This window comes from Eleutherodactylus coqui, chromosome 1 (assembly GCF_035609145.1).
Source record: "Eleutherodactylus coqui strain aEleCoq1 chromosome 1, aEleCoq1.hap1, whole genome shotgun sequence".
In the NCBI taxonomy this organism is placed as follows: Eukaryota; Metazoa; Chordata; class Amphibia; order Anura; family Eleutherodactylidae; genus Eleutherodactylus; species Eleutherodactylus coqui.
In genome coordinates this window covers 277,070,114-277,085,472 of record NC_089837.1, presented here as the reverse complement: position 1 = coordinate 277,085,472, position 15,359 = coordinate 277,070,114, and the positions used below count along the sequence as shown (strand labels likewise).

General features: G+C 42.7%; 1 protein-coding gene across 1 annotated transcript; it reads right to left on the bottom strand.

The window, feature by feature from the left end:
• Positions 1–585: 585 nt before the first annotated feature.
• LOC136633406 (C->U-editing enzyme APOBEC-2-like) lies at positions 586–14,815 on the bottom strand. The gene is made up of 2 exons (XM_066609121.1): positions 14,555–14,815; positions 586–5,168 (listed from the first exon to the last, which is right to left on the bottom strand). Exons 1-2 carry the CDS (start codon positions 14,695–14,697, stop codon positions 4,604–4,606), a joined length of 708 nt encoding a protein of 235 aa, XP_066465218.1. The 5' UTR covers positions 14,698–14,815; the 3' UTR covers positions 586–4,603.
• Positions 14,816–15,359: the final 544 nt, after the last annotated feature.

Here is a 15,359-nt window from a genome sequence, read left to right as displayed (position 1 = left end):
ACCACAATTTTTCCTTCTTTTATATAACTATGGATTAGTTACTTTAGAGTTAAATGTAAGTTTACAATTCTAAAATGCATCATTGTATTGTTAACATTAATGACCTCAAAAAAGCAATTTCATCATAAACCAGAGGGTGATGCCATATGTTTCTATCTATTTGTACCTCTGTTATGACATGTCATAATTAGTGTTTTCAATCAATAAAAATTTTTGAACAGTAAGGTGCTTCAACATGTGGAGGAAAAATTTGCCATGATATGCTGATCTGTCTTGGATTTTACCACTACGTGTGAAAGCACCCTTAAAAACAGCACAATAAATATATATTACTAAACTGTATAGGTCACTAAATCCTGAATATTTCAACTCTGTAAGTATCCTCTAGTGTGATGATTATTTTGGGGTTTTCATTCATAAGCGGAAACCACAAAAGAAATGAAAAACTAAATTCACATCTGTGTCAGAAATTTCTTCCTGCATGCCGAATGTCAGTTCGGTGCTGTATATGCTGGACTGGCGCTTTCTGTTTTCGTTTGCTCGGCTCCACAAACGGAGCCAAAAAAAAAAAACGAACAACGTTAATCTGTATGTAACATTTAAATTAATGCATTTTTTATTTATGATATTTTAGTGAAATACAGTTAATTTCTTAAGTTATACATTACAATAAAGCAGAAAATAACCAAGTGCAGATATACAATTCAAAAGAGAGCAGCCCTGTATAATTCAGTTTCCATACATGCTGAAAGACAAATCATATGCATTAGGGCTCAGTCGCACGGGCGCATCCGGACACCGATGCGCCCGTGTTACTGCAGGATAAGACGGCCGCACTGCAGGTGCGGACGACTCTCCGCACAGCCGGAAGAAAGAACACATGGCCGGCTCCATTGCCGGTCATGTGTTCTTTCTTCCAGCAGTGCTGAGATTCAGCCGCACCTGCAGTGTGTCCGTCTTCTACGAGCAGTAACAAGGGCACATCGGCGCCCGGATGCGCCCGTGTGACTGAGCCCTGAAACATACTTTAGCTATTTCTGTCATAATCTAGTCATTTTCCTATGGGGTATTTAGGTGTCATTTTTGTCTTCATTTTCATAAATTTGCATCTATTCTTGGTCTGTTTTGTTTCGTAAAAATATAACATGATATGCATGCTGATGGTGGTAGTCCTGTATGGTTATGTTTCCCATACTAAGTTTCATGATTTGTGTGTTTTGCTTTCTCCCTCGTTTTTGTATTTAAACTTAGCTCATGTGTACACACAAATCCTATGATTGACAATCCATGGTACTTTGCCCAGTAATATAACTTCACCTCTATTTACGGAGTTATCTTAAAGGAGTTTTCCGAGTAATTTTATTTTAATCCTGGTCTACCACTGACTGTTACTGTAAGAATTCACTATAAGGGCGCCCACCCACTGGCGATTTTTTTTCCTTTGCGTTTTTTCTCAAGAGCAATTAGTTTTGAATGTACTCCTGTCCACTGGCGTTTTTTGTTTCAGTCCGTTGCAATTTTTAACATAGGAACTGTCAGTTGCATATGTGTCCTTATTTTTCTCTTAATGCACCCATGAATGTCAATGTAAATTAACGCAAAAAGCCGCGAAAATGCCGTGAAAAACGCGCCAAAAACGCGACGAAAACGCTGCGTTTTTCACGCACGAAAATCGCGAACGCCAGTGGGTGGGCGCCCTTAGGCCTCATTCACAAGAGCGTATTAGCGCAGCTAATTTACAAGTGCAAAAAAACCCCTCAACTATTAGAATCCATGGATTCCTATGGAAACGTTCAGATGAAAGAATTTTAGGTGCATAAAAAAAATTGCACCTAAAAAATAGGACATCAGTGTCTGAAATTCTGCAACTGAAATCTCCTGCTGCGTGAAAAGATAGGACCCGATTTATCTTTGGTGTGCTAAGTGTAGGAGTTTCCATAGACTTCAATGGGAGCTGGAAAACAAGGGAGTGGGAGGGAGATTAGCTAAACATTCTGATTGTTTAGTTTAGACTGTTTAACAATGGGAATGGGAGAGGAAGGGAGATTAGCACTGTTTACCTAAACATTCCCATTGTTTATCTTAAACTGCTAAACAACAGGAATGGGAGAGTGGAGGGAGATTAGCAGGGTTAAGCTAAACATCTCATTGCATGTATGTAAGTGTAGTGAAAGATTTTGTGCTGGCCAGAGAAAATAAAAATCTCAGCAGCGCATTTTTTCGGCAACACACTGCTCCAGATCGTGTAAATGGGCGATTTTAAGGCTTATGAGCATTGTGGAAAATCGTCTATTCACATGATTTTTAGCGCAGTTAGCCACAATTTTTTTTGCGCGGCCATCTTTGGTGTGATTTTCATTCTCGTGTGAATCAGGCCTAAATTAACATTTATTGATAGTGATTAAAACAAAAAACTCTGAGCTGCTACAAACTATATTTGGCCAAAATTATAATCAAAGAAACAATGGTTGCTTTTAGCATACAGTTTAGCAACTATTACCACTGAGGCCTGTGATTGGCTGCAGTCTGTAATTTTTACAGGGTGCTGGAAGGGAGAAGTTCTTTTAGATGAGCCGATTATCGTTTAAACGAGCAAACAAGCGAGTGACGTAATTGCCAGCTTTTTCGCTCTTGTTCAGCCTGTTTAGACAGGCAGATACAACGTTGGCTCATTCAAACAAGAATCATTCAGTCTTTCACTGTATCACTGTATAAGTGAATGAGAGAGACTGAACCATTGCTGTTTATGCAGGCATTAAATTCATTGTTGAATTGTTCACTTATCGTTCGGCTTAAACTGATTGATGAACAAAAAGTGAATGATCAGCGTTCGTCTAGTTGTTGGCTTAAGTTTAGACCATAGGATTATCATTCACTTTCACTCGTTTGAACAATTCTTTGAACGGTAATAGTTCCTTCTAAAAGCAGATTTAGAAGCAAATTTTCTTTATATCAGGGGAATAAAATTCTTACTGACTCCAATTCTGGCAATCAGAATAAGCCGCTGGATCAGCAATCCTTCTCCAGTAATTAAATTGTAATATGGTTAAGCTTAAGATAGACAACCAGCCCCCTTTTGAACTCTTAGTGAATTCCAGTGCATTCACTATCACAACGTCCTCAGGCAGAGAGTTCCATAGTCACACTGCTGACGTATCACAATAAGGAACCCACTTCTATGTTGGGTGTAAAAACCTTTCTTTTTGTACCCATTGGTAAAATACTGAGTGTAAATGTATCATGGGAGAGAACTTTACATTGACCCTTTCTTGCATGAAGCTGCCACTGCTATTTTATGTACAGATTTATAGTTTCCATTGAAGGGAACCTGTCAACAGGTTCATGCTGCCCATGGTTGGAGCAACATGAACCTTATGACAGGTTCCCTATAATGAAAACTATAGAAATCTTTACATACAATAGCACAGTTATGTATAGTGCGGTAGTGTATTATTTATTCTGAAATGCTGTGTGTTTGAGAGTAAACATACCTTTAAGTATGACTCAGAAGAGAGCTGGAAAGGAGCTTCCAGACGAAGAGGCGGGCAGTACTGCCCTCTCCCCACTTGCTCATAATGCAGACTAACAGCTCCCTCTCTCTATTGACAAAGGGGAGTGGTCAGCAACTTTCTAGCTCCCTTCCGAGTTAGACTTTAAAGTATATTTACTCTGCAATGCCACAGAATTTCAGAATAAGACATACACTGACGCGTTGTACATAGTTGTTCTGGATTCATGCTACCTGGGGTTATGGCAGTATACACTTGGTGACAGTTTACCTTTAAATTTAGTTTAAAAAAAACTTTATCCATTGAGCACCTCTAGTGGCATAATGTTATCATTTATTTAAGATGAAACCTGGTTTTGAACCTATGCAGAGAAATATAGTTGAAAGGTAAGCAAAATATTTCCCTGTAAGGGCTAATGCCTACAGCTGGATTTCCGCGGTGTTACATCTCAGCTATTAGGTTCTACTGAACCTAATAGCTGAATGTTCACGCTGCGGAATTCCAATGTGGTATTCCACTTGCAGAGCCCGCCACGGCCTTATACATGAGCCCTAAATGTGGTTTAAAGCGGGATTGACACAACATTGTTTTGACATGTTTTCACAGATTTTTTTGTGGGGAGATTTTTCTTTGCTCAAAAATACTGCTGCAGATGTCATTTTAAAGTCTTTAGCAAAATATTTAAAAAAAATCTACACACAGTGATTAGTTTTATATGCATTTTGGGGTCTGAGGTTTTTAAAACACAGCATGCTCTAGGTATGACAATTTCTAGTGTCTTTCCCATAGGCTTTTCTAAAGGGCTTCCTAAAAAGCCTGAAGAAATGCTTGTCAAAATGTTACAAATTAAACAACTTCCTATTCACCTCCTGACATAACTCAAGGCTTGAAAACATGAATTATATGTCTTGCATTATCCTAATACACATTTAGCAACTTGTGTAAACACTTTTAATTTAGTCAAAACACATTAACTCTGACCACTGATTGAAGCGGGCTGTATAAAAATCTCTCTCTCTCGGAAAAGTATTGTGCTGCCCTCCCCTCTGAAATATTTGCCCATTAGCTATATGAAGATATTGCTGGTAGTTTATCTATCTTAAAATTTCTGCTAACTTCTCCTCATAATATTTTGAGTTTTCTTCTAAATCCTCCCAAGGAATAAAGGCTTCTTGTTCACTCTTTTGCTCACTTTCCCCTTCTTCATTCATAACTATGTCTGGCTCTACAAAATTTTGCCATACATGCAAATAATCAGCACTCTTCATCATTCGGAGTTGGCAGCCAGCAGAGCTTATGCCTCGTATGGCACCACGGATTTCAGATTCCTCCCACTGAAAAAGCCGAGCAACTACCAAACGTAGTTTCAATGTCTTATTCCGCCGTAGACACCGGGCAATGCAAGCTGCGCAATTTACGCATGGGCTAGATGACACGTAACAGATGACATTGCCAGCACCAGTGCTCAGAAACTGTGGCAGGACATTGGAAAAAAAAGCCTCCTCTGCATGGGCCGAGGCATGCTCATCTTCCAGGTATCCACGAAATACCTGGCCTTCTCCTCGTTCTATAGTGTAGCATAACAAAGTCTTATTCCGCCCAGAACTATACTCCACGTTCTTGAACTGGAACATAAAAGAAGAAGCAGGGATGCGGCTCCTAGGAATAACAATATAGAAAACTATTTTAATAGGAGTGTAAATTTATCATACTAGAATTTATGTAGAATTACAGCTAACAATGAACCAGAAGAATGACATATACTGAATCATAGTAATGTATGTGCATGTATTACATATAGAAGAGTAAACAGCCATACATTCTGCCCATTACTGTAATTCTATATTTAGGACAAATTCCATTTCATGGAGCAATAAATTCTATAGGCTGTCAGATACAGCCTATAGAATATTTATAACTTTATAAATGTTTACTTCATTAATTGTAAATGGTATATTTTATAGAGCATGCATGTAAGGAACAGCCCTCTGGTAGATTTTAATGTTTTAGGGGCATATCTGGATCCAAGGCGTTTATCTATTGTTTGCCAGCCAGCTGTCTACGTAACTTGTATTTGCTGTAGTCAGGTTATTGTATGTAATGGTTTGCACCTAAATTGTCTGAATCGTTGTTACTGGAAGCCAGATGAGAGCATCACACAGTTTTTGCCATTGACATCATGTTTAAGTTAACAAAATGTTTTCTGTCATTGTGATTGTGCTGCCCTGGAAGGAGCATCTGTTACTTTAACCTCAGCATGTCACAGGAATTTGGAAGATATTTTTAGATCTGCTGTAGGTTTCTCTTATCATCTGTCACTTTGCTAATCTCTAGTAACCCACAGCAAAAATAAGATTTATCAAGCATAATGTGAGTTATTACAGGAAAGACCACTATTTAAGATAGGTATTGGGTGTAGGAGTGAGGAAAAGACCGCATGTGGAAAGATGACAAAGGGTATTAAATAACTTATATTTTTATATTTATATTTTTCCTAACATATTTCCACAGTAAACATAGGAAAACAGGAAAATCCAAGAGTCTCACAGTAATGTGTAAGCAAGTAAAAAAAAGAAATTAAACAAACTGTCCAAAAAAACTGATTGCGCTATACTTTGTACAGGGTTCTGGGCGGCAGTGCATGAGACCATAGCCCTGCAGTTTTTCCTAGTGTCACTTTAAAAATAGTTATATTTATAAATTTAAAAATGTTTACTTTATTAATTGCAAATGGCACATTTTATAGAGCATGCATGTAAGGAACAGCCCTCTGGTAGATTTTAATGTTTCAGGAGCATATATAGACCCTAGGTGTTTATGTATTGTTTGCCAGCCAGCTGCCTATGTAACTGGAGAGGGGTTATTGTGGTCTCTGTTATGAAAACACGTAAATCGCAAGCAAAAAGAGAGCCATGGATAAGTCAATAGCAACAGTGGTAGAAAGCTTTTCACAGGTACTATGGATTTTATTTATTTACTGCATTTTTTTCATGCACCAAATTTAGCAAAAGTGTACCTGTCTTCAGAGCGGAATGTTTTTTTGGCTAGAACAGAAAGCTCTTACAAAGCTACAAAAATTAACCCCAATAAATAGAAACTGGCACAGATTTTTTTTTTATTAAGCTTGCTCTTCTATTTTGCAGATTCTTGCATTATGAGCAATTCTTTAATGAAGCGTTCTCAGAATTCTGTTTCCTAGTGGTAGCAATTATAATAATAAGCTATTCTACAAGGAAATAAAAATTCCTTTTTCTGCCCTCCAGACATCATAGCAGACCTCAGGCAAGGTTTGTAGTTATGAATTGACTGTTCATTGAGGTTGTCAACACAATTAAAAAGCCCTGGCCCTAACCCATTCATTTACAGAATACACAAACTCTAATGGTAGTGCCTACAAGGCAGAGGTAGGGATCTGTTTGAGCTGCTGCCCGACAGATTTATTATAGATGTATTACTGAAATAGCTTGCACTCATAAATGCATAAATAATTATTATAGATTTATTACTGGAATAGCTTGCATTTATAAATTCAGAAGTGAATGAACATAAGTTAAATCTAAATCCAATATTTGGTGTGACCACCCTTTGCCTACAAAACAGCATCAATTCTTCTAGGTACACTTGTACAGTTTTTGAAGGAACTCGGCAGGGCGGTTGTTCTAAACATCTTGAAGAACTAACCACAGATCTTCTGTGGATTTAGGTTTGCTCAAATCCTTCTTTCTTTTCATGTAATCACAGACAGACTCGATGATGTTGAGATCAGGGCTCTGTGTGGGCCATATAATCACATCCACGACTCCTTGTTCAGAAGAAGATACACTGTTACACTAAAGACAATTTTTAATGACATTGCTTGTATGTTTGGGATCATTATCATGCTGTAGAATATATTTGGAACCAATCAGATGCCTCTCTGATGGTATTGCATAATGGATAAGTATCTTTTTGCCTTCTCAGGATTTAGGACAGCATAAATCCTGACCAAATCCCCAATTCCATTTGTTAAAATACAGCCCCAGACCTCTGTCATGCTTCACTGTTACCTGCAGACACTCATTATCATACCTCTCTTCAGCCCTTCAACGAATAAACAGCCTTCTGCCACAGTCATTTATTTCAAATTTTGACTCATTTGTTTAGAGAACCTGCTGCCCTTTTTCTGCGCCATGTATCATTAATCTAATTAACTACACCTGCTTTGATTAACAAATGCTGCCCACATGAACAGCACTAGGCAATCATATCAGCATGTAGTGTTTCAGACTACTGATGCATACTAGAGATGAGCGAGCACCAAAATGCTCGGGTGCTCGTTACGCGATGCTCGAGGGTTCGTTTCGAGTAACGAACCCCATTGAAGTCAATGGGCGACTCGAGCATTTTGTATATCGCCGATGCTCGCTAAGGTTTTCATTTGTGAAAATCTGGGAAATTCAAGAAAGTGATGGGAACTACACAGAAACGGATAGGGCAGGCGAGGGGCTACATGTTGGGCTGCATCTCAAGTTCCCAGGTCCCACTATTAAGCCACAATAGCGGCAAGAGTGCCCCCCCCCCCAACAATTTTTACTTCTGAAAAACCCTCATTAGCAAGGCATACCTTAGCTAAGCACCACACTACCTCCAACAAAGCACAATCACTGCCTGCATGACACTCCGCTGCCACTTCTCCTGGGTTACATGCTGCCCAACCCCCTCGCACGACCCAGTGTCCACAGCGCACACCAAAGTGTCCCTGCGCAGCCTTCAGCTGCCCTCATGCCACACGCTGGCCTCACAGCCACACCACCCTCATGTCTATTTATAAGTGCGTCTGCCATGAGGAGGAAACGGAGGCACACACTGCAGAGGGTTGGCAGGGCCAGGCAGCGACCCTCTTTAAAAGGGGCAGGGCGATAGCCCACAATGCTGTACAGAAGCAATGAGAACTCCAATCCTGTGCCACCTCCGTCAGGAGCTGCAAACGTGGGCATAGCAATGGGGAATCCATGTGCCACACAGTATTCATTCTGCAAGGTGTTGCATAGCTCAATCCACACTGCAAGGGGAAAGCCGTCAGCGCTCTGTCCCCTACCCAAGTCAGTCAGTGCCTTTGTGCCAGACAGGTCAAACACCGCAATGGGAACTAAGTTTGCACCAACAGCATAGGTGGCTCCTAGGAAACCCAAGACATGAACAAAAAATTGATCTGAGGGGCCAAACATGGCAGACTTGCACCGCGTCCACGGCATAGGCCTCGGCCCACAGATTAAGCAATCCTAGGCTGGAAGCGGACTTTCACTGCTTCCAGGACATAGGCCTCTGCACAAACCCTCAGCAATCGCGTGCCTACAGCGGACTCCAATGCTAGCGTAGCTGTGCACATCTCATTAGCGCTGTATTGCTCCTGTAGTTTGTCCCAATGCAGTGCCCCAGATAGTAGAGCTAACGTCAGATTAAATATAGGTGGGCTTCAGCCCACACTGCATGCCCCAGTCAGACTGGGGTTTTTTTATAAGTAGACACAGGCAGGTACAACTCCCTAATGTGAAGTCCGTGTGGACCCAAAGCATGGGTGGCTCTCTGGAACCCACCGGTGGTACATAAACAAATCCCATTGCAGTGCCTAGCACAGCTGAGGTAACGTCAGATTAAATGCAGGTAGGCTTCGGCCCACACTGCATGCCCCAGTCTGACCGGGGTTTTTAATACATAGACACTGGCAGGTACAAATCCGTAATGTGAAGTCCCTGTGGACCCACAGCATGGGTGGCTCCCTGGAACCCATCGGCGGTACATAAATGTATCCCATTGCAGTGCCCTGCTCAGCAGAGCTAACGTCAGATACAATACAGGTGGGCTTCGGCCCACAGTGCATGCCCCAGTCAGACTGGTAATATGTACCTTAACAGTAACCGCGTTGGTGGGAATGTGGTCATGACTGCGGACCTAGTAGCGCGGTTTTATTTAGTTGGTTTTCGGAATGTGGCCATGATTAAGTGGGCCGTGGCGGGGGATGGGCTGGGAACCAAGTAGCGCGGGGCCGCCGCCGCCATCATGTTTTTGAAAGTCTCCGTTTCCACAAGCCTATACGGCAGCATCTCCAGGCTGATCAATTTGGCTATGTGCACGTTTAACGCTTGAGCGAGCGGGTGCGCGGCGGCGTACTTGCGCTTGCGCTCAAACAGTTGCGCTAGCGACGGCTGGACGCTGCGCTGAGAAACATTGCTGGATGGGGCCGAGGACAGCGGAGGTGAGCGTGTGGGTGCAGGCCAGGAGACGGTCGTGCCTGTGTCCTGAGAGGGGGGTTGGATCTCAGTGGCAGGTTGGGGCACAGGGGGAGAGGCAGTGGTGCAAACCGGAGGCGGTGAACGGCCTTCGTCCCACCTTGTGGGGTGCTTGGCCATCATATGCCTGCGCATGCTGGTGGTGGTGAGGCTGGTGGTGGTGGCTCCCCGGCTGATCTTGGCGCGACAAACCTTGCACACCACAGTTCGTCGGTCGTCTGCACTCTCAGTGAAAAACTGCCACACCTTTGAGCACCTCGGCCTCTGCAGGGTGGCATGGCGCGAGGGGGCGCTTTGGGAAACAGTTGGTGGATTATTCAGTCTGGCCCTTGCCTCTACCCCTGGCCACCGCACTGCCTCTTCCAACCTGCCCTGCTGCTGCACTTGCCTCCCCCTCTGAAGACCTGTCCTCAGTAGGCTTAGCAAACCAGGTTGGGTCAGTCACCTCATCGTCCAGCTGCTCTTCCTCCGAATCCTCTGTGCGCTCCTCCCTCGGACCTATTGCCCTTACTACTGCCTGACTGATAGACAACTGTGTCTCATCGTCATCGTCCTCCTCACCCACTGAAAGCTCTTCAGATAGTTGCCGGAAGTCCCCAGCCTCATCCCCCGGACCCCGGGAACTTTCCAAAGGTTGGGCATCAGTCACGACAAACTCCTCCGGTTGGAGAGGAACCATTGCTGCCCAATCTGGGCAGGGGCCCGAGAACAGTTCCTGGGAGTCTGCCTGCTCCTCAGAATGTGTCATTTTCATGGAGTGAGGAGGCTGGGAGGAAGGAGGAGCAGCAGCCAGAGGATTCAGAGTTGCAGCTGTGGACGGCGTAGAAGACTGGGTGGTCGATAGATTGCTGGATGCACTTTCTGCCATCCACGACAGGACCTGCTCACACTGCTCAGTTTCTAATAAAGGTCTACCGCGTGGACCCATTAATTGTGAGATGAATCTGAGGACCCCAGAAACTTGCCTCTCTCCTAATCCCGCAGCAGTCGGCTGCGATACACCTGGACCAGGAGCTCGGCCTGTGCCCACACCCTGACTTGGGCCTCTGCGTCCTCGCCTGCGTCCACGTCCTCTAGGCCTACCCCTACCCCTCAGCATGGTGTATTACGAGTAGAGCAGAAACTGAACGCTGTAATTAAATGTGCCGCTTATTGGCCTGTGGTTGGAGGCTGACTTCGCTTACGGAACGCACAGCAGAGCCAGGAAACAATTATGCGCAAGGCTGGGTATTAATTAGCGACTACTACCGCCAGCAGACACGCAGTAAACTGAAGACGGTCACAGGCAGCCCAAATATAGTATTTCTTCCCAATTTTGGGGAAAAAGCCCACTGCCTATATAGCCTGTATATGGATTTCCCTGTTGGAGGATGACTGCGGTTATTGAAAGCACAGTGCAGCCAGAAAAAAATTATGCGCAAGGCTGGGTATTGATCAGCGACTACTACCCCGAGCACACACGCAGTAAACTGAAGACGGTCACAGGCAGCCCAAATATAGTATTTTTTTACAAGTTTTGGGAAAAAGCCCACTGCCTATGATATAGCCTGTATATGGATTTCCCTGTTGGAGGATGACTGTGGTTATTGAAAGCACAGTGCAGCCAGAAAAAATTATGCGCAAGGCTGGGTATTAATCAGCGACTACTACCCCCAGCAGACATGCAGTAAACTGAAGACGGTCACAGGCAGCCCAAATATAGTATTTTTTTCCAATTTTTTTGAAAAAGCTCACTGCCTATATAGCAAGTATACCTCTTTCCCTGTACCACTGTCCCTGCCTCACCAGTACTGCCCCTATACTCTGTAAAATGACTGCAGACTGAAGACACTATGGTCTGCATGCTCGATATACAAAAAAAAAAATTGTGCAAAACTGCTAAAAGCAGCCTCAACAGTACTGCACACGGTCAGATGTGGCCCTAAGAAGGACCGTTGGGGTTCTTGAAGACTAAAATAACACCTAACACTCTCCCTATAGCAGCTACAGCAGCAACAGCACTTTCCCTGATCTCTCTTAGCTTGTGTCTGTGGCGAGCCGCGTGCGGGGCAGATTTAAATACTTGGGTGGCACCTGATCTCTCCAGCCACTCACTGCAGGGGGGTGGGATAGGGCTGGAATGTCACAGGAGGAAGTTGTAATGCCTTCCCTGTGTTTCTATTGGCCAGAAAAGCGCGCAAATTTCTCAGGGAAGGAAATGTAATGGAGTCGAGCACCGCGTAGTGCTCGTCTCAAGTAACAAGCATCTCGAACACCCTAATACTCGAACGAGCATCAAGCTTGGACGAGTACGCTCGCTCATCTCTAATGCATACTAATGCACAATGCGTATCAGGTAGATAGAGAAGGAGTGTGGCTATCTATACTTGTCCAGGTCTGGAGGGTCATTTTAAAGACTGTATTTCAACCTACATATGAGAACGATGATCATCACTTGTTCAGAATAATTGGTTAATCATACACCTGACTATAATCCTACAAAATCCCCGACTTTGTACAAGTGTACCTAGAAGAATTGATGGTGGTTTCAAGGCAAAGGGTGGTCACACCAAATTTTGATTTGATATACCCTGTTTCCCCAAAAATAAGGCGTGTCTTATATTAATTTTTGCTCCCAAATATGCGCTACATCTTATTTTCAGGGGGTGTCTTATTTTTCAATAAAGAAGAATTCACATTTATTATTTAACAAAAAAATTAACACTTGTAATCAGGGATGCTATTGCAGCTTCCGGCCACCAGGGGGAGCTCATCACAGCAAACGTGTACAGCAGGAACAGAATGTACAGTATCGCATTTTCCAGCCAGCAGGGGGAGCTCACGACAGCACACTCGTACAGCACAGCAGGGACAGGATAACGGCGGCAGGAGAAGGGGTAACAGCAGACTGCAGATCTACCGATACATCTGGCAGTAGGAGACAACGGGGATGGCAGCAGGGGACGGGCCTCTTGACATGCCTGCACATTTACAACTGATGGCCGCTGAAGGGAACATCGGAAACGGCAGCAGGTGACTGTCTTCATGTCCTGCATGCAGCTGCTCTGCAAGGGACGGTGAAGGTAGGTGACAGTGGCGGCGGGCTAAAAAGCATCACAGCTGCATGATCTGGTGTTCTGTTCGGCGGGCATGCTTACATACAAACACACTTTACTATGCCTTACTATCGGGGGGTGCCTTATATTTGGGGCTTCTTCAAATGTCTTACTATGTTTTACTTTCAGGGGGTGCCCTATTTTCAGGGAAACACGGTAGGTAACCCTTTTGTTCACTCACTTTTGCTATTAACACTTCTATATTTAAAAGCATTATATATATATATATATATTTTTTTTTTTTTTAATTTTTTTTTAATTTTTTTACTCTTAGCATACTCTGAAGATATAATAGAAACCAATCCCCTGCGAAAGCACTGTTAGCCAGAGCAGCTGACTTTCTGATAAACTCAGCTCATCCCATTGATTTCAGTGAGCGCCATGTAATTTTTAAAGGTGTTCTATCAGTAAACCAAGTTATCCTTTATCCACAGGATAGGTGATAATTTACTAATGGTGGGGATCCGACTGCTGGCACTCCTGAGAAAAGCCATCTGGGACATCCCTGAATGAAGGGAATGGCCATCACATTCTGTTCATCTAAATGGGACGGCTGAAAGACGAGTGATTGAGGTTGGCAATGTCTTGCAATCTCATTGAAATTAATGGAGAAGAAGCATACATGTGTGTGACCACAGTTACATTTATTTAGGAACACACTGGCCATTCTTAGGATGAGTGTGGGTCCCAGCAGTTGCCCCCTCCCCCCTTCCCCACACACACGGTGAGTAAGTTATACCTTATCCTGTGGATTTATGTAACTTATATTGGTGGGACAACACTTTTAATTTCTCCTGCTCTAATTGCAGTAGGATTGCAAAATACAAACCAAAGCAGGACAATAAATGATACTTAAAGCGACCATGTGGTTTCCCAAATTTGGTCCTGAGATTAGAGTGGGCAGGGGGTATATTACTTGCAGTTGTTCTTCCTTGCTGTTTGTCCAATCAAATGATTCCATTCTTGGATTTCAACCATCCAAGATGGCCACCTCAATTTTTCATCTAGCTAATGCACACTGTGCTCTGCCCTCTGATTGGGCTGCACAGATCATGTGCGCAATGTTTACAATCAGAGAGCAGGTAAAGTCTAATACTACCAATGTACAATGGGGATTAGGTAGAAAAGATCAAGTTGTGGGTAATAATCACCACCCCCTCTAGTTTTGGGGCATAATTTTGTCCTGAAACCAGGGAGTGGCATTAAAGTTGGATAGTTTCTCAAATGAATGGCATTTATCTAGAATGAAGGATATATAGACTTCCTGCTGCTATATGAGGAACACATTTCTGTCAGCAACTAAGCAGTCTAAAGATTTTGTATATGCCAGTCACCAAATCTTAGTATAGTCACTATAGTTGTCATACTGTATTAAAAGATGAGATCAGCTTCTGGTTCATTTGTCAAGTCAAATATTTTCCACTTGGAAAACTTGCTTAGTATAGCACTTGTAACTAAATCTTCAGTGGTGTTCTTAGTATATCAGGAATATAACTTCACTATATTATTTTTAGAATACAGTTTCAGTATTGTCTGTCTTAATTAACTAAACCAGAGAAGACCAAGATGCATCGATATAATAGTGATTTAGTATAATACATATGTATTTTCCATGTATTAAACCAATCTCCTTTAAAGTTGTTTTCCAATACATTTCCAGCCCACTATTTCGAACACTTACCCTTCTACCACTTCAAAAGGAGGCAACTCTTCTAGTTCTTTCTTCGTGGAATTCTCAGTTTCTGGAGCCTCTGAATTTTCTGGAGGATCCGTGGGTGCTGCATTCTTGTTATTGAGCTGGGATTTGTTATTATTCTCAGCCATAATGAGATGAATGGATTTATAAATTAATAGGAGAAAAGATTAAAAATATGTACTATCATAAAGAGATGCAACAAGAGAAGAGAGAAATGGAAAGGCTTGTTTAAAGGGTCACAGACTAGAGGTTGGCTGACACAGCAGTGGAAAGCAGATTTATCTAGGTTCTAAATATGGCACCTGGGAGTGACAGTGACAGGATGACCTCTCTGGAATGGACATCCCCCACTCTTTGACACACAGCCCTTTGCTGCCAGTAGACTGTAACAGTAGACTGTAACTAATGACCAGAAAGAAGCAGATGAAAGCAGCATCTTTACTTCATAGCTGTACTTACTGAAATGAAAAAAAACAAACATATACCTGTTAGTCTTCTCTATCCTAAGACACAAGGATGGTCACAGAAAATAAGCTTATGTTTTTAAATTCATGCTTAATAATAATTATTGTATATCTAGTAATAGTCTAAGATGTTCCTGGACACAAACTGTTTATAGCCTAAGGTCCTAATGAGCTCCCACACACTTGCGTTTTTTGTTAACGCTGCGATATCACTGCATTTAACGCGGTTGTCAATGGGACTTTCTAATGTAAAAAATGTATTGCAAGTTGGTGCTTTGCAACTTCTGGGCGATGTGTTTTTAACATTAGAAAGTCCCATTCACAAT